Raw genomic sequence first — 20,536 nt, 5'->3', positions numbered from 1 at the left:
CCTGGAAGAAATTATCCTTTGGATCCCCATGGGGATAATCCATAGAAATAGATGTACATGCTGAACTTTTATTTTATTTTCGCTTTCGCTCCTGTTCCTGATATCAAAGGTCCATATCTCGTATGCTGAGTTGATTACCAAAGTTGATTTCAGCTGAGTTTGCTTGTCATATTAAGGGTTTGTTGGTCGAGGCAATGGTTACTGAGTATACTGTATTGGTCTCCTTTATAAGAGAAGGTTTACATGTATATATAAAAGTATAGGAAAATACTGTTAAATACCCAATTTGAAAAAGGTAAAATGTATGGATTTTTCCCTTCCTAAATAATAGCTTAAATTATACTTAAACAAATCATATCTTAAAATTTTAGGCAGATCTGAGGCCTCCTCAATATAAAGAGGTTATTTGATCAAAGGGATGCAATGTTAATTATTTCCCAATTTTTTTTTTTCCAGATTAAAACACTTAGCGGTGAGATTTTGAAAAAATGAATGATACATTCATTCATTGATGATGATTATGTCTATCTTTGCAAAAGAAAGGGGGGGGGGGGGCTATGAAAAAGTAACTTTGAATCGAATATAGTATCCAAGATCTTCCTACCTAGCCTATTTTTTTCATCAGTGTTACCCTCAACACACAATTTTTTGTATAGGCCTTAATTATTACCGGTAATAGGTCCGATATCTATCATCATGATAATATTCATATATTCTGAAATATTGAACCCAAGGCACTTGATAATGTTAAAATTTCTTTTTAGAAGTAGGTCAAGTTCACCTATCAATTGATTAGTTGTATTTTAAAATTTCATAATCATACATGCAGACATATTTCACTTCACTATAGTTAGAAAACTATCTTTACAAATGTCAACAGCCTTTAATGTTATGATATAAGAAACCACATTAACAAAATACTGATTATTTACATTTATTTACATATAAAACCAGTTTATTTACATGTAAAATATACAGATAGTAAGTAATCATATGTACACGAACAATACACAGTCTCTGAATTGTGACAGTCACCGCAGTTTGATAAAACATAACAAATAAATACAGTTTGGTAATACATGGATTTGATATAGTTATACATAGTTTGTTAATGTATTACAACACTTATTAATAAACACAATCAGTTTATTTACATAGACATTAGATGTTCACTTTGTAGACATGTAATATGATGATCACAGTTTGTTTACATGTAATACTGGATTTTCTTCACTTTACCTGTTTCATTTTCAGCCACAAAGAGGTTGTCTCTGGTGTCCACACATAAACTGTATGGATAGTCTAAATGACAGTTGTCAATGTAGCAGAGGAACTGTCCGTCCTGATCCAGGATGTGGATACGGTGGTTGCTAAAGTCTGCTGTCAGGATCCAACCCTGGCTGTCTGTAGTGATGCCGACTGGATTAAATGGTTCCTTGGTAGTAGAGGGAGGACCGGTGTATGTAAATCTGAGTTTTCCGGCCTGATTGACCACCACTACTGCACAGGCTATATAGTCAGCTACACAGATATCTAGGTTCTTGTTCTCACTGATGTATTTAGGTTGATATTCAGATGAATAGAGAGGTTGTCCTTTGTCATTGTATTGAATCGTTTGTTTCTCTGTAGAGCCAGAGTAACGCACAACTTTCGCTTGTTTCTTATCATCAGTGATCATGACAACCAGGAGGTCACCAGAGGAGGTACTACAGACATAGAGAGGATACCACCCCCGTAGTCTGATCACTGTCTGTATCTGTGTATTCTTCACTATGTTCACAGTTCTATCATTGTCATCAGTATAAACTAGTTCACCACTCTGTGTCACTGCTATATCACATGGTATCTTCCTTGACTTGGTTTGGATTGATTTCACTAGTTTACTGTGGAGGTTGTAAAGTCTCATCATGTTGTCATCACCATACGTCCAAACTTCATCATCACTCAGACAGGACACACTGCATAATTCATTAGATCCTCCATACTCGGTGTTTATTTCTGTGATGATCCGTGGTACATCAATGAGCCGTCTGTCTGGGGGAGAGGACTCAGCACCGGGAGAATCCATTGTGTAGCCATGTTCTTCTGTTTTGATGGATAACGCTGACAGAGAACCAATCTGCTGATAAATCTGTTCTTTGTTAATTTTCTGAGGAGTGAATCTTGGTAAGGAAACTGTGAGTTTAGGAGGCAATCTTCTGAATTCAGCATTCCTGGATTTGTAGGTAGAGACAAGGCTGACATCATTGGAGATGAGTAATTTCTTTAGATCAGTAATGCTCTGTGTGATTTCAGAAATGGTGTGTTTGATTTCATTTTCCTGCTTATTCAGGACAACCAGGTGTTTGGATTCCATTTCATCCATGTCACATTTCAGTTTCTTGATGGCAATGTCTATTTCTCTGTGCAAGTCTTCTCCATGTTTGTTTAGAGCTGTTGTTAATTTCTTGGAATTTTTATTCAGATCAGTTTTCTGAACTGGGATGTTAGATGCGATCTCTTGGTATTTAGGATAAATGGTATTTTCTAATTCTTGAAGATCTTTTTTCAAGGCCTCTCTCTTAGTATCTAGTATTTTTAAAATGCCCACTTGTTTGTGTCCTAGATGTTCACCTGAGGAGACACACTCAAGACAAATAGGAATGTTACATTGTTCACAATGAAGGTCACATAACTGTGTGGAATGTTTGGAACATTTAGGATTTAGTCCCCTCTTCTTAAATGGCACTACTTTGTGTTCTTTGGATTCATCTAGGAGATGTTTTCCAACGCAGACTACACACAGATGTATATGACAAATGTCACAGTACATAGGGGGGCCAGGGGTCTCACAGAGATGACACCGTAACACATCCTGGGCCCAAGTACGGTGGTCCATGGTCAGACACCTTGATGACATTTTTAATGATTTCTGAAAGAATAAAAGAACAGTTATATGAATGTATTCTATTATTACCAAACTTGTTTTTATTAATTCTATGTCAGTTTTGTATGTGTAGTCAAAAGTGTTCTCACAAGGATGGGAGGTACGTAGGATCAAGACCCCCCCCCCCCCCCCCCTACGCTCTACTTACTGAGCTATATAGGGTTAACCAGTTTCAAGTTGTGTCACTTCCCAATCTCATGCACAGGTCCTGGGGTGGGGGTGATTTTTATTTTTCAAGTTGGGGGGGGGGTGTCAAAGCCCTACCTTTTTAAAATTTTACTTTTGAAAATTATATTACGTTTTTCTATGAATGGTAGTTTCCTGGGATTCCTGACATCCTGTGGCCGTCAGGATCCGCTCCGCGCATTCTCCAACTTTTAAAGGATTTCTAAGTCGGTCCGTGCGCCCCCCCCCCCCCCCCCGGACACACACCAATGGCACTGGTCTACAGTTTGTTCGGTAACTGATTGTAAAACATCAAAATAATGTCCACGATGCCCACTGTACAATTTTGATTATGTTCTTCATTATTATTTCTTTATAATCATGTTACTTATTCATTAACAAACTACAAACCTTCAAACTCCCAACATCATGAACATGGCGATTCGGGTATTTTCTCTTCCGGGTCTGGTTACTTGTGCAATCGTCACGTGATTTTTTTTATTTGTAGGTCAATGTGTCGCATCCTTCCTGCAATGTTCAAATTATATTGTAAACTGTTGTTCGTGATGGGACTCACTCAGAATATTGACAAAGTTATTGTGTAAGAAGTTAAAACTTTTGGGACGTACTTGACGTAGAAGGAATGTGAGAGAGCGGGGGGGGGGGGGGGTCCCCAGGCGCGGATCCAGAAAATTTTCAAAGGTCGGGAATTAAGGGGGAAATTACTGGCATAAAGTACAACAACGTCATTAGCCACGATCTTGAGTCCACACAGGTGGGAGAGATTTATAGATATTGGGCGTGTTTTGTGATCATGTAAGTACAGTTCACGTATGCTTGCAAGAATTTTTTCAGGGGAAGGGGATAGGGGCGGTTGCATGGAGACCCATCTATGATTAGGGGGTCCAGGGGCGAAGTCTTTTTTGCAGTCAAGGGTTTTTAGTTATGTTTCCTAAATATTGCAAAGTTGAATATTTTGTCGTCTCTATATATCAGTCTATCTAAATGGAATAGGAATTCTACAATTTTTATTTTTTAAAAATTGCAGTTACGGGTTTCTAGTCAGACATTTTGTTTTCTAACATCGTGCAAAGTTGAATATTTCGTCGTCTTTAAATATTAGTGTATCTAAATCGAATAGGAATTTTACAATTTTAATATTAAAAATATTTTTAAAAAATTGCATAATAATAACACTTCAAATCAGTGATATGATGTTCTCTAATCCTTGAAATCGTCACGTGTCTGACTAAGGAATATCTACATGTATATTCTTTAATTGACTTTTTTTTATGAACAAATCATGAATGTACAAGTATGTGCCTATTACTCAATACAAAAGTTTGAAGAAAAAAGATGGGTGAATTTGGCGTGTAAACTGCCTATACAGGTATACATACCGGTATGTTAAATATTTAGAATAGGTTGATTTAAACTGGCGTATGCGTGTCAAAACCTCCAAATAGTGTCATTTTTAGAACTTCAATGCCTTTTCTGGAATAGAGTGGGTCTGGGCTCCATATTTTTGTCTAAGTCTATGTAAGGTTTAAAGGAAATCAAACCGATTTCAATCGACAAAAACATGGAGAGATGACCCACTTTACTCAGGCACGTAGCATCGTTTTTGAAAGTGGGAGGGGGGGGGGGCAGACTCATCAAAAAAATCTTGACAAGCAAAAAAAAAAAAAGAAAAAAAAATAAAGGAAAATTTTAAGTTTCCCAAAATCTTCAAAATCCTAATCCGCGGGGCCAACTCAATGATAATTCCATTTTTTATTGTAAATTTTAAAAAAAATTGTTGCTGCCAGAAAAAGTGTGGGGGGGGGGGGGGGGGGCAGGCCCCCGTGGCTCCCCCCCCCCCCTGATGCTACGTGCCTGATACTTTAAAAATATCATTTTGTATCCCAACAATTAAACGTTTTAGAGAAATACGTAAATTTCTGGTTGAAGTTGCTTTTAGCATTTAACAATGGAGTTTGTTGTGACTGAAATGGCTCAGTGGTTAGAGCACCAGACATAAGGTAACATTTATGAGCTAGGGTTTTCAGGTTGTGGGTTGGATACCAAAACTTAGGAATTTATTTGTTTTTTCTATCGTTTGTTAAAATATTCAAAACTGAATATGATTAGAAATTCTGCTTTTGTAAACTTGTAATATAACATCATGTAGTATATTCGGTTGGAAAAAAATAAATTTGAAATTGTTTTTATGACAAAACCAAATGGGTAATTGCGCTATCTTGTTCCCCCACCTTCTTTAAATCCAAATTTTAAGCTATTTAAGGATGAGGAGTTGGAAATGGTATTTATGCAGGATGCTCTAATTCTCTTAAATTTTAAAAAAAATAGAGGTATATAGTTCTCAAAAACAGATGGATTGGATACTAGTTTACATATTGAGATACTATATTTTTTCTGGTTTCCGGTTTTGAGGCATACAAATCTTCAAAATTCTAATCCGTTGGGGGGGGGGGGGGGGGGGGGGGGAGGGGGCTTGGCTGGCGTAATATATATATAACTTCAAATTCACTCATATTTTCTTTATTTCATTTCAATATTTCAATATTCAACACACAATCCAAAAAAGGGAGCAAGCTGATTCAACTTTTTATACGTAAATTTAAGAAAAGTAGTCGCTGTGAGAAAAAAAGAGGGGGGGGGGGGGTGATGCTACGTGTGTGTACGACATCACTATAACTATTGGTGCATGGCAAACACCTATCTACAGTTATACAAGTACAAGCAATGCCAAAACATTCTCCTTTAAGGTAACTCCGTACCTATAAAATCATGGGTTCAAAGTTAAAAATTTAACTTTTTTTTAACTTATTGGACTTGAATTTCATCAAAAAATGAATAAAATATATATGTATCCATACTATTTACGATGTAAGGTAATAAAAACCAAAGGCAGAAATTATCATCTGAAAATCACACTTTTTTTTTGTTTAAAAATCAAATAAAAGTGGATGGATACTTGTTTGTCTATCTAAATTTTATTGCTTACTATGCAAGAAAACTAAAATTAATTTTAAAAAAAAAGAAAAATTGTTTACATTAGAAAAATAATAGCATTTAGATATATCACTTAGAGAAAAGTAGAAAAGAGTTATTTCCCTTTGTCATTATTGAATTATGTCGAATATAAGGATGAAAAACGCTTATTCAATATCTCCAAGTAAACAATAATTTGAGTTTTTGATGTGCACCTATGATAACATAGAAATTACAAATCTACTTGCAAGAATTTTAATGAATTCATGGTTTATGTAAAATGTATGACGTCACAGGAGGGTGGATTTACTTTAAGGACGTTGGATCCTGCGATCAAAAGTCTTAAAGTTTTTTTCTAAAGTATTTTTTAAAAATCTACACACATAGCTTAAACAAAATTCAAAACCAATTTTTAGGGTCTATATGCTTATTTTGGCGTTACGGTGTATTTAATATGACCTTTTTGCACTGAAAGTGCAGATTTCGCATAAATCGCTTTTCCCTCTATATTTTATCATCAGAATGAACCATGGCACCAAATACAAATTTATACTATTTATAATGAATAAAATTAAAATTATCATAAAGAAAAATGTTACAATTTCTTCACGCAATTAATATTTTGACCTTTTTGCACTGATAAAACACTATTTTTATTCATTACCAATTCAACATAAAATGAAATTATTTAAAAGTCTCAAACTTTTTCTCAAATTATGATAAACTTGTCAGAAAAATCTTAAAATTTCAGAAAATGAAACAAAAAGTATGGGTCTATTATGTAAAATTTGAGATATGGCATGAAATAAGCTGATTTTAGGCAAAAATTGGGATTCATTTTTCCTTGACTTTTATGAAATATAAGTTAAATTTGCCAATACGTGTCGATAGAAATATTGAAAAATTGTAAAATAATGTTTTTGTAACAAAATGAAGATATCCTAATGCACAAACTACGTGGAAATTTTGTTTGGACTGAAAATAAGGAAGCTAAAGTGACGGTACTCTAAAACAACTGAGTTATGAAAAATGTTCATTTTCTTCTTAAAAACCTTCCGCTACAAGATATAGTCCCATACTAAACTATGTAAATATGTAATTTTTCCTTTACTATTTTATTTAAGATAGTTTAATTGGCATTCTAAAATTTGAATTTGTAAGTAGAATCAATATATGATGCATACTTTCTAGAATAGAGGTGACCCAAAATGGCTACCCAAAAATAGAGGAACGAACCTCTTTAAATGCATTTGTATTTTTGGCGATTTTAATTTAAATTCTTTTCTCTCTCTTTCCCTCTTTTTTCTTTTCTTTTTCATTTTCAAAAGGAGGGGGGGGGGGGGGGCGCAACCTTCTTCTGGATTCGCCTCTGCACAGATATATGTAAAACTGATGTTAATTATTTGATGCTTGTTTCAACAGGAAACAGATATCTGTTACAAAACATTTCTGTCTTTGCGACTTTGACCGGGGTTTTTACCTGTATTAAAACATCACCTAAATATTTAATTGAGGATCATTTCTGTCTCCTGGGTAGTGGAACTGAAAAAAAGAAACCAAGCTCGACGAAAATTACAATTTAAATAGTTCATATTATTTCCCAACATTCTATAAAAAGTAAAAACAAAAATAATTACATCAGTCCATTTTTCCCCTTATTACAATTTTAGATTTGATATAATATCACCGAGAAAAATAAGGCGTTATACATCCGGCAACAATGTTAGACTAAACTGTTCTAAAGATGGTAAAAAGCACTTTACTTATAGTTAGGTCGATATATGTGATTTCTGCGAAAAAAAAAACTACACCTGAAAATCCCGAAACCTAATTCCTCTTTCTCGACAATCATGTAGATCACAAAACAAATATGAATTGAAAACATTAGAAATAAGGAATTGAGTATGAGTGACATATGTCATTGAGTAAAACTTCAATTTGAGGGAGCCATTAAATTCATAGGTGAGGTGTAAGAATAATTAAGCAATTATAACTAAAGTGAATGTCTTGTTGTACAAAGGGGAAAGATACATTTATGAATTCTTTTGAAAATAAAGTAAGTCAAATTTTAGAAAAAATTCTTCAACAAGAGTTTGTCAAAAATTCACTCCATGATAATTCTCTCGCGCTTCGGCAAAAGTAGACGTCCTCGTCTAGATGGTTACCGGAATGATTTGTAGAGAAGGTCTTTGTACTCGGAATAGCGATACTTCTGAAGTTCAAAATTCCGAAAACACGAAACGAAGAATGTTTCGAAATATCCCAATGACCGTAAATCCTGCATATATCATACAAATGCCTTCGTCATTCCACGTATGCAAGAAGTATACTAGAACTATCGGTTTGGACATTAAGAGTGACTTGGTAAAAGAACACATTTCAAAGGTATTATATCAAGTTGTCGGTGCATATTAACTCGTTTCTATAAAAATAAGTCACACTTATGTATGAGTACATATATTGTATAATTTGACTGCACCCGGACAGGTGCCTGTGAAATTTGACTACAGATTAACGATACGCTGGAATATCCTCACCCACCACACCCACCCAATGGTAAAGCATCTCTATTTTCAACATCGGAGCTAATTGTTCTTTTGTTTTACTCAAATACATGTTAATGTGATTATAGAATGGCAGACAATATTTATCTTAGTTATGTGTCCTTCTGAAATATCGTCATAATTCATATATTAATTGGTAATTCATTTTAATTGCTAAAATTCAAATATGTCAAAGGAACAGTACTAATAAAGAAGTTAATGAAGCTATATTAATCAAACGCAATTCAAAGTACCTACCCCCCCCCCCCCCCCCAACACACACAAACACTTCCTTACTCAATTCCTATTATTGTATAATGAAAATTAATCATTATTAGGACGTTATACAGATGAGAATGACATGAACTGTAAGATAACAACAACGGAGTATTTTATACCACATCTATACTACTTGTTAAAATAATATACTCGATGTTTTGGCCTTTGATAGTTTATACCGATAAATTGGAAAAGAACTGTCTTTTGTTTCATATATTTTAACATGCAATTTTCAATATCACGCTTAAATTTTTTTCCCTTATTTTCATTTCAATTTCTTACACGCTACCAAAAATGGAAGGGCAGGAGGGCAGCAGTTTCGTGATACTTCAATTTTTCATTTGTAAATTTAAGATATATAATGCTTGCTGCGAGAAAAAGTGAGGGGTTGGCCCCTCCCTGTTAAAAGTATTTACAGTCTCAAAAATGTTTATTATGATTAATTTGACTGTTATTTTCATTGCGACTTCATTAATTTTCTCCAAAATCGTTTCGCGCGATTCTGCAATTTTCTGCTACATTACGGGTACGAGGGTTGTTAGGAAAGTTCGCGGACAAAGTGATTTACGGCACAATTACTGTGTACTTTGTAAGATGACGTGTGTTTCATAAAACGACTACCAATTGAGAATAAGTATGCCAAAAATCATATGATTTCGAAGTTGTTTTCAAAAGATACAGCGATTTTTATTTTGCATGAATTGGATTTACGGAGCACCATTTCATTTTCCCACGACGTCAGGTGACGTCAAACCACTGAAAGTAAAAGTTAAACCTGGCACTCTCTTTCAAATTAAACACCTTAAGTTCACACTTTTCCCGCCATTAACCCATTTATAGAATGCATGTTCACACCGATATTTGTCAAATTTTTGTAAAAATTTTTTTGTGTCATGTCATAGATAATTTAGGTCCAAAAATCTCTGTCCATGCTGTTTCGACATTAGATAAGGAAATTTAGCGAAATCCATAGGTGCAAGATCCGGTGTAACGATGAAAAGTGACCCCCGTAGAATATTGACCAAGGGTCTACGTACTTGGATTACATCATAGAAATTACTGACTTAGGGTCATATTTCTCCGTGTGGGTTGTAGAAAAATGACCCCGTAGAATATTGACTAAATTTTATCACATATTCTATGTTTACTAGTTTTGGGCCCGTTCCTTTTCCTTAGGGTGGATACAGGGATGGTGGTATTGGGATGGGGGATTACATTGCCTGCTTGGTACTTGGATTTTTTTTTATCGTGTAGCCTTGTACAAATAACCAGCTTGAGTTCGGTTTTCTGATCACCTGTCATATCTTATCATCATTATTTCAGTCTGTTTTTTAATTTTTCAAAAAAGAGAAAAGATATATATTTCTTTTACTAAATTTCATCGTTCAACCATGACTGGATAGCAACGATATAAATCTAAATTTAAAAAACAAATCGTACCTGCAAATTGTAAACAGGAACTGATACTTGTAAATTTACTGGGGAAGAGAAAATTATTCATCATGGTCTCTATCACAATGAGAAATTTTAACCACTGGTCTGAAATGGTCATCTCATAATAAAATGCGTGAATTCAGAAAAAAAAATTGGGGGGGGGGGGGGGTCGGATATTTATGGGAAGGGGGTCTAGGCCTGTTATAGGCAAATTTTATAAGTGACCTTAATAAGTTTGAATTCCCCATCCTTTTTTGATCCGCGATAGATTGCTCGCATCATCCCATTTGGATATTTTCACAATCAATTCTTTATTGTTATGTTAAAACAGGCTTAAAAAAATGTATTTAAAACAAAATAAATGCTTGATTTTAAAACCATATAAACATCACCAATCCAAAAACGTCTAATTTAGAATTGAACACAAGAAACAGAATACTCTACAAATGATTTTGCATGAATTTAAAATCCATATCTTTTGTATTCAAATTAAAATTAAGAATGTACTTGCAAACTTCGTTATATAACAGTTTGTACAAATTACAAAGAAACAATGTCACTTTAAAGGACTTTGACATTGACTTTGCCTCTATTTGAATATAACTCTTGTATTTAAAAACGACATTAATATATTGAATCTAGTAAATAATACGGACATTTTCTTACATAAATTTAAACTTTACTTTGATTTCCCATATAAGTTTCCCAGGCAATCATACTCATTTATAGCAGTTTCTTAAAGTAGAAACCTCAGCTGCTTTTTGTTATCTTTCTCGAAAAAGTTATCTCTTAACAGTAAACTTTATGAGAATAAAGTATAACATCTATTAAAATATATTTGATAACTAAAAACGTGGTATAAGAACCGCTGTAAGGACCAGATTGCATGCACAAAGATTTATATATACCAAACTTCCAAATCATATAAGAATATTACCCGTTATCCCTAATCATATCCTGTTTACTTATAGTTGTAAAGGCTGGAAAGTTATGTACAACTTAGTATAAGATAAAAAGAGAGAAACATGTACATCTATACCAAAATGGAGAGAAAATGGTCATAACTATGCACAAGGAACCTGGAACAAAATTTTTGAACTCCATTTTAAATTAACACAAGAATCAAAATTACATTGGTTAGAGTTCCAAATTCTTCGTAGAAATTTTCCGACAAATAAATATTTTTTTAAGACAAAAAAGCAGAGTGTCCTGGGTGCACTTTCTGTAAAAGAGATGAAGAGAGTATTTAACATTTATTTTAATTATGAATGTACTGTAGTTACAGAATTATGGACTGATGTTGAAGAATAGATTTTGAGACAGTTTGATTTATTAATAACATTTGATAAACAATTAGTTCTTTTTAGAAAATATACAAATAGAGAAATTTATAATTTTTTGAAGTTGGTAATTCTTATTGTGAAGTAATGTATTTCTTCTTGTAAATAAAAAACATGTATAAAGTAATGCAAATCCAAATATACATAAATTATAAAAGAAAAGCTTTTGACCGAAAAAATATATGCTAATAAAAAATTGTAAAAATAAGGAGTATTAAATCTATAGCAAAAATAAGCTTTAGTGCTGTGGGTAAATCGTTTCTTTATTGGTTATTTTTTCTTTTATGATTTGAACTGCAATGGTTTTTTTTAAAATTTCTTTATCCGCTTTCAAGTATCCATGTAGAACAGGGTCCTATCACGTGAATATGGTTTATATATTATATACATATATAAACAATGCCCCTACTCTCTCTCTCTCTCTCTCTCTCTCTCTCTCTCTCTCTCTCTCTCTCTCTCTCTCTCTCTCTCTCAAAATTTACTTTTACTAAACACAGACTGTACAGTATAAAATATTCAAATAGTCAAAAGTTTTCCAATATGATTGTATCAACTAATGTACGAGGTATTTCACGTTTGTGCATGTATATATTGTGAAAGTGGACAATTCAATTAAAGAAAGAGTTAAAAAAAACGAAGTCATCATCAACATGTTGCATATTGCATACAGAAAGTCGGGAGGGTGGGGGGGGGGGCTTTACAGTATCTGATTAGTTTATTTTAGGCAAAATGCATCTGTCAGGTGAACGGCATTCCGTCTAACATATATCATTAGTGAATGACTTCAACATTGCATCCTCCGAAAACATGATTCAGCGTAGCTATTAATCATTTCCTTTTAATTAGAGTAGAGTTTTATGCATATGTATATTAAGGAAACAATTTAGGAATTTCAATTTTAGAACATTGAACAACGCAAAACGTTTTGTGATCTTTACTGTAGGCTGGAATAAACACATAATGGTTTTTGCAATTATTCTTTTTTTCTCAAACAAGTATTTGATATAGGTATTGGTCGATACTGAGAGCAGTCTGAGTTAAATTACAATGTGCATTGAAAAAACCCACCCATGCCATGTCAATACAATGACAGTATTACATTTTTAAATTACTTTGTAATTTAAATGCAGACTTGATCAAAATCTATTAGCATCAATCACTCGTTCATGTACCTGTAGTCATAAATATGTTTCAATACAACACGACACTAAAAGCCATCTAGTGTGATGATTCATGTGTATTGCACTTAAATCAGTAAAATTCAATAAAATCGTCAATATTATTTCATGTGTAAATAAAATATGAAAAAAACAAAAGGCCAACAATTTTTGTACAGGCTACATGTAACTTTGACGCCAGGCCAAAATTTGGGGCCAAGCCAAAAACATTTTTAAATTTATAAGTTAAAAAAATGAATTTATAGGATCCCCCCCCCCCCCCCCGTCTTTGGAAGCAGATGAAAAATTATTGAAAGAAATTCCTCCCCCTCTCATGCATTAGGATTTTGAAAACTGGCGAAAAATGTTTTCCTTTTTTTCTTCTTTTCTCTTGTCCTGATTTCGGATTAGGCTGTCCTACTTCCTTTAAAAAAACGATGCTACATGTACGTGCCTGTACTTAACAACATTATTGAGCATATAAAATGTATGATGGCGGCGATGCAGAGTTCAAAATTAAAGTTATCAAACATTTGTGTAACGTTAGCGCAATGGTGATAAATCCAAAATTCCGAATTTACAAGCGGGTTGCTCTCTTCTGTGTACCTGTAAGTTGGTGTGACAGTGTTTTGTTTGGTTGTCAAACATTCAGTGTATCCAAATAGAACAGATACTAAAAAATTCGTGCTATTTGTCGAAATTTCACATATGACTTCAGGGTTTTTTCTTTTAAAAATATGAAATACGTAATCATTAAATTTAGGTTTGTCTGTTAAATCATCTAAAATTATGGGGCCTATTAAGCAAAACGAGCATAATGCACTTATCTCGGGGGACCACAACCCTAAAAAGACTTAGTGAAGGGGCAAGGCCACAAGGCAAGCTGAAAAGCTTCTATTATTTCTATGTAGTTTATAAGTGAGGTCATATTCTATGGGGGTCAGTTTTCAACGTGTGGAGGGTCGTAGATCTACAGGTCTTGAATGTTTTCTAAAGTAGAAAAACACCCTACTTGTCGTCAAAGAATACTGCCCCTGGGTCAGTTTTTTCCGTAGACATTTGACCCCCCCGGTCAATATTCTAATGGGGTAACTTTTCGTCGTTACGCCGGACCCTAAATATTAACATTAAAGGTTCGGCCGGATCATTGTACATGGCGGACCTTAAGTTATACGACACCGACCGATATGTATAAGGGAATAATTTTAATTGTTCATATCACTGATATTTGTTAATTATCATTTCTTGAACATCAGCCACTAGTACTAGTACTAGAGGTCTAAATCTAGGACATGTGTTTACTCAGCATTGGCATCAATGAAGTCAGTTATATCTAGTAAACATTCGCACTTTTTTAACTTGTTTTGGTTGGAAATATTTGTTCTATTTACCCTATATCATTGCTCTAGTTCAAACTAATTATGCAGTCACAGTGCAATAATACCTAATGAGCTGTATGGTGAACTTTAAATTAAAAAACCTAAAAGTAATTATTAAATTTTACAGGAAAGAAATTTCCCTCTTTTTAATTTTTAACTTAAAATCTACTTAAAATGTTTCTCTTTCTTTTATTAAAAAATATGTTCTGAAATATTTTCCAACTTTTTCTTGTGCTCTGGGATCCACTGCTGTCCAGGGGAACTTTTTTTTTTCTAAAAGACTGAATAGAAAAACTTACAATCGGAAAGATTGATCTAAATTTTTTCTTTGTGTAATAGAAATATATTGAATGAAAAAAAACCCACAATTTACCCTTGAGTAACCAAAGACCTAGATTGAGACCTGACGCGATACTTGTGACCCAATTGTATACACTATTGAACAATCCAGCAAGCCACTGAAAACTCTACTGGTATTCTGTCATTCGTTGTTTACAGTTATTTAATTTTTTATATGTTAATTTAATCAAATGGTTTGCGGCAAGAAAAAGTTGGGGGTCGGGGCAATTTTTGAATAAATTTTGATAGAACATCATAAATCTAAATACAAAAATAAAAAATTACACAAAAAAGAATAAGAAATCCTCCCCTTCAAGATATCACGTGATAAATTTCCTCCATGAAAAAACAACCAAAAGCGGTGACTGCACAATTAAAACGTTTAAGGAAATGATATTATAACACTAATATTGGATGTATATTAATTACATAAATGAGATCGACCTACAAGAATATAGACTACATGAATAATCATAATTATGGTCATTTGTTTATCAAAAATCCAAAAAGCCTTAAACCTATAATTTCAATACGAAATCATGTGTGGATTTGGAGGGGTTGGGAGTTCGGACCCACTTTCCCAGGTAAAAGTTATTCAATTTGAATTACCAAAAAATAGACCTCGTAATCCTCCCTGGAAAAAAAATAATCATTTCGATCCCCATGAAAAAAAATCCCTGGTTCGAATCCCCTCCGCCCGTTCCCCCTACCTGCCCCTTGACCCCTCGAGGAAAATATATGTGAATGCTGAACTGTTATTTTATTATATCAAAGGTCGATAACTCATATGCTGAGTTGACTTTTCTTATAAAACTTACTAGCACAGTAATTTATATGGGTCTATCAAGTTTGATTTCAATTCAATTTGCTTGTTATATTAATATCAGGAGAGAATTTGACCAAGGGAGATAACTCCATTTTAAATCAACACAAGAATCAAAATTACATTGGTTAGAGTTCCAAATTCTTCGTAGAAATTTTCAACGTGTGGGGGGTCGTAGATCTACAGGTCATGAATGTTTTTCTAAAGTAGAAAAACACCCTTCTTGTCGTCAAAGAATACTGCCCCTGGGTCAGTTTTTTCCGTACATTTGACCCCCCGGTCAATATTCTAATGGGGTAACTTTTCGTCGTTACGCCGGACCCTAAATATTAACATTAAAGGTTCGGCCGGATCATTGTACATGGCGGACCTTAAGTTATACGACACCGACCGATATGTATAAGGGAATAATTTTAATTGTTCATATCACTGATATTTGTTAATTATCATTTCTTGAACATCAGCCACTAGTACCTATAATTATTATCAAACAATATACAAACCTTCACAATCCAATATGGCCAGGCCTAGGCCCATTTGTTTATTTTTTCTTCCTGGTCTTGTTACCTGTGCGACCATATCACGTGATAAATACGGGTAAACATGGTATGTTAAACTGAATTCGATCAACCAGAACAAACCCGAATATTTCGACAAAGAGAATGGTGCAATATGTATAAGATAAGAGATTTTTAGCTCTAACAACAAAGCGATATTCACGTTATATTGAACCTTTATGCACATTGAGTGTGGTCTCACACATGACATTGAGTCAGGCACGTAATATCGTGTTTGAAAGCGGGGGAAGGGGGGGGAGAGACTCGTCCGAAAAAATCATAACAAGCATGTAAAATATAAAAGGAAAATCGCCAGTCATTAAACTCTTATACCGTAGAAGGAGGGGGTGGGGGGAACTTAATTTTGTTACTTTCACTACAACTTTTTAATTGTTTGTCAAACAATTAAAGATACTAATACAGTTTTCAATAGTTTGCTGGTTTTCTCAATAGGGTGTACACTTTGGTCAGCCAGATGTCACATGAGGTCTAAATCTAGGACATGTGTTTACTCAGCATTGGCAACAATGAAGTCAGTTATATCTAGTAAACATTCGCACTTTTTTAACTTGTTTTGGTTGGAAATATTTGTTCTATTTACCCTATATCATTGCTCTAGTTCAAACTAATTATGCAGTCACAGTGCAATAATACCTAATGAGCTGTATGGTGAACTTTAAATTAAAAAACCTAAAAGTAATTATTAAATTTTACAGGAAAGAAATTTCCCTCTTTTTAATTTTTAACTTAAAATCTACTTAAAATGTTTCTCTTTCTTTTATTAAAAAATAAGTTCTGAAATATTTTCCAACTTTTTCTGGTGCTCTGGGATCCACTGCTGTCCAGGTGAACTTTTTTTTTCTAAAAGACTGAATAGAATAACGTACAATCGGAAAGATTGATTTAACGTTTTTCTTTGTGTAATAGAAATATATTGAATGAAAAAAACCCCCACAATTTACCCTTGAGTAACCAAAGACCTAGATTGAGACCTGACGCGATACTTGTGACCCAATTGTATACACTATTGAACAATCCAGCAAGCAACTGAAAACTCTACTGGTATTCTGTCATTCGTTGTTTACAGTTATTTAATTTTTTATATGTTAATTTAATCAAATGGTTTGCGGCAAGAAAAAGTTGGGGGTCGGGGCAATTTTTGAATAAATTTTGATAGAACATCATAAATCTAAATACAAAAATAAACCCACACAAAAAATATTAAAGAATCCTTCCCTCCAAGATATCACGTGATAAATAAGGATATTTAGACCTCCTCCATGAAAAAAACAACCAAAAGCGGTGACTGCACAATTAAAACGTTTAAGAAAATGATTATATAACACTTAAATTGGATGTATATAAATTACATAAATGAGATCGACCTACAAGAATATAGACTACATGAATAATCATAATTATGGTCATTTGTTTATCAAAAATCCAAAAAGCCTTAAACCTATAATTTCAATACGAAATCATGTGTGGATTTGGAGGGGTTGGGAGTTCGGACCCACTTTCCCACGTCAAAGTTATTCAATTTAAATTACCAAAAAATAGACCGCGAAACCCTCCCTGAAAAAAAATAATCCTTTCGATCCCCATGAAAAAAAATCCCTGGCTCGAATCCCCTCCGCCCTTTCCCCCTACCTGCCCCTTGACCCCTCGAGGAAAATATATGTGAATGCTGAACTGTTATTTTATTATATCAAATGTCCATAACTCATATGCTGAGTTGACTTTTCTTACAAAACTTACAAGCAAAGCAATTTAAGTGGGTCTACCAAGTTTGAATTCAATTTGCTTGTTATATTACATGTAATATCAGGAGAGAATTTGACCAAAAGGAGATAACTCAAAAATATTGAATTAAAGTGGTTGGAGGATTTAAAAAACCCTGAGCTTAATCGACACTTTCTATTTTACGGATGTTAGCACGAGGGGGTCATTAATCAGAGTGCACGGAGAAAACCCACGTGTCAAAGCGGGCGATCAACCTTTCACATATAACCACTGTTGATCACAGGGATCGAACTCGGGTCGCAGCGGAGAGAAGCGATTACATTGTCCATTGCGCTACTTGGACACCCAATTAAAAAATAATTTAAAATATGATAGACGGTCTAAGACCTGGTGTTATATATATATATATATATATATATTATGAATTCTTCGCTAGGCAGGCTTCAAACTAGTATACATGTTACCTTAATGGGATTTGTAATTCACAAGATCAAAAGTCAATGGTCATACTACCCCCTACATTAATTTAGTCAATCGACTAAATGTATTTGATATATTCATAGATAGTTTGTTAATGTATTACAACATTTAAACACAATCAGTTTTATTTACTAGTACATTGACATTTGATGTTCACTTTGTAGACAGTTAATATTATGATCACAGTTTGTTTACATGTAATACTGGATTTTCTTCACTTAACCTGTTAACTGTTCAACCACAAAGAGGTTGTCTCTGGTGTCCAAACATAAACCCCATGGTTATTCTAAATGACAGTTGTCAATGTAGCGGAGGAACTGTCCGTCCTGATCCAGGATGTGGATACGGTGATTGTTGCAATCTGCTATCAGGATCCGACTTTGGCTGTCTGTAGTGATGCCGACCGGATTAAATGATTCCTTGGTAGTAAAGGGAGGACCCGTGTACGTAAACCGGAATTTCCCGGCCTGATTGACCACCACTACTGCAAAAGCTTTACTGTCAGCTACACAGATATCTAGGTTCCTGTTTTCACTTATGTATTTAGAGTAATGTTCAAATGAATAGAGAGGTTGTCCTTTGTCACTGTATTGAATTTTTTGTTTCTCTGTGGACCCCGAGTAACGCACAACTTTTGCTTGTTTCCTATCATCAGTGATCATGACAACCAGGAGGTCACCAGAGGAGGTACTACAGACATTGAGAGATTCCAACCCCTGTATTCTGATCACTGTCTGTATCTGTGTATTCTGCACTGTGTTCACAGTTCTATCATTGGGATCAATATAAACTAGTTCACCACTCTGTGTCACTGCTATGTCCCCTGGTCTCTCCCCTGACTTGGTTTGGATTGACTTCACTAGTTTACCGTGGAGGTTGTAGAGTCTCATCATGAAGCCCAAACCACTCGTCCATAGTTCATCGTCACTCAGACAGGACACACTGTATATTACACTGGATTTTCCATACTTGGTTTCAATATCTGTGATGATCCATGGTATATCAATGAGCAGTCTGCTCGGGGGAGAGGACTCAGCACCGGAAGAATCCATTGTGTAGCCATGCTATTCGGTTTTGATAGATAATGCTGACAGAGAACCAATCTGCTGATAAATCTGTTTTTGTTAGTTTTCTGAGGAGTTAATCTTGGTAAGGAAACTGTGAGTTCTGAAATCAGAATTCCTGGATTTGTAGGCAGAGACAAGGCTGACATCATTGGAGTTGAGTAATTTCTTCAGATCAGCAATATCCTGAGTGATTTGAGAAATGGTGCGCTTTATTTCATTTTCCTGCTTATCAAGGACAAGCAGGTGTTTGGATTCCATTTCATCCACGTCAGATTTCAGTTTCTTGATGACAATGTCGATTTCTCTATGCAAGTCTTCTCCATGTTTGTCTAGAGATGTTGTTAATTTCTTGGAGTTTTTATTCAAATCAGTTTTCTGAACTGGGATGTTAGATACAATCTCTTGGTATTTAGGATAAATGGAATTTTCTAATTCTTGTAGATCTTTTTTTTAAGGCTTCTCTCTTGGTATCTAGTATTTTTAAAATGCCTACTTGTTTGTGTCCTAGATGTTCACCTGAGGAGACACACTCAAGACAAATAGGAATGTTACATTGTTCACAATGAAGGTCACATAATTCTGTGGAATGTTTGGAACATTTCGGATTTAGTCCCCTCTTCTTAAATGGCACTACTTTGTGTTCTTTTGATTCATCGGATAGATGTTCCCCAACACAAGCTTTGCACAGATGTATGTGACAAATGTCACAGTACATAGGGGGCCCGGGGTCTCACAGAGATGACACCGTAACACATCCTGAGCCCAAGTACGGGGGTCCATGGTCAGACACCTTGATGGGGTTTTTAAATGATTTTTGAAAGAGTAAAAGAACAGTTACATGAATGTATTCTATTATTAACAAACTTGTTTTTACTAATTCTATGTCAGTTTTGTATGTGTAGTCAAGTGTACTCACAAGGATGGGAGGTACGTAAGATCAAGATCCCCCCCCCTACACACTACTGACTGAGCTATAGGGTTAACCAGTTTCAAGTTGTGTCCCCTCCAAATCTCATGCAAAGGTCCTGGGGTGGGGGGGGGGGGTGATTTTTATTTTTCAAGTTGGGGGGGGGGGTGTCCAAGCTCTGCTTTTCGGTAATTTTACTTTTGAAAATTATATAACGTTTTTCTATGAGGGGTAGGTTTCGAGGACTCCTGACACCCTGTGGCCGTCAGGATTCGCTCAACACACTCTCCAAGTTTTATAGGATTTCTTTCTTGGTCCGTGCCCCCCCCCCCCTACCCCCGATACACACGCGAAAGGCACTGGTGCACCCTGTTTGTTTGGTAACTGACGGCAAATCATTGAA

The 20,536-nt window shown here is 34.7% G+C and overlaps 3 protein-coding genes across 4 annotated transcripts in view; all 3 read right to left on the bottom strand.

Moving 5' to 3' along the window:
• Positions 1-15,979, bottom strand: part of LOC105319912 (E3 ubiquitin-protein ligase TRIM71) — a 241,989-nt gene extending 226,010 nt beyond the window's left edge. The window contains exon 1 of the mRNA XM_066070929.1: positions 15,883-15,979. The gene's annotated coding sequence lies outside the window, so the exon portion shown is untranslated. The remainder of the gene's footprint in view (positions 1-15,882) is intronic.
• LOC105349017 (E3 ubiquitin-protein ligase TRIM71) overlaps positions 1-20,536 on the bottom strand; it is a 98,267-nt gene that overhangs the window by 71,377 nt on the left and 6,354 nt on the right. The window lies entirely within an intron of this gene.
• LOC136271269 (tripartite motif-containing protein 2-like) lies at positions 921-20,080 on the bottom strand. 2 transcript variants are annotated; one of them, XM_066070927.1, is made up of 2 exons: positions 19,354-20,080; positions 921-2,225 (listed from the first exon to the last, which is right to left on the bottom strand). In XM_066070927.1, the coding sequence occupies exons 1-2, from the start codon at positions 19,482-19,484 to the stop codon at positions 1,208-1,210; spliced, it is 1,149 nt and encodes a 382-aa protein (XP_065926999.1). In that variant the 5' UTR covers positions 19,485-20,080; the 3' UTR covers positions 921-1,207. The 2 variants fall into 2 exon arrangements, with proteins under 2 accessions (XP_065926999.1, XP_065926998.1); XM_066070926.1 differs by lacking the exon at positions 19,354-20,080 and adding an exon at positions 3,225-3,491 and having other exon boundaries at positions 921-2,911.

Source organism: Magallana gigas, chromosome 9 (assembly GCF_963853765.1).
Source record: "Magallana gigas chromosome 9, xbMagGiga1.1, whole genome shotgun sequence".
In the NCBI taxonomy this organism is placed as follows: domain Eukaryota; kingdom Metazoa; phylum Mollusca; class Bivalvia; order Ostreida; family Ostreidae; genus Magallana; species Magallana gigas.
Note: the sequence above shows the minus strand (reverse complement) of the source record. Positions and strands in the feature narration are given on the sequence as shown.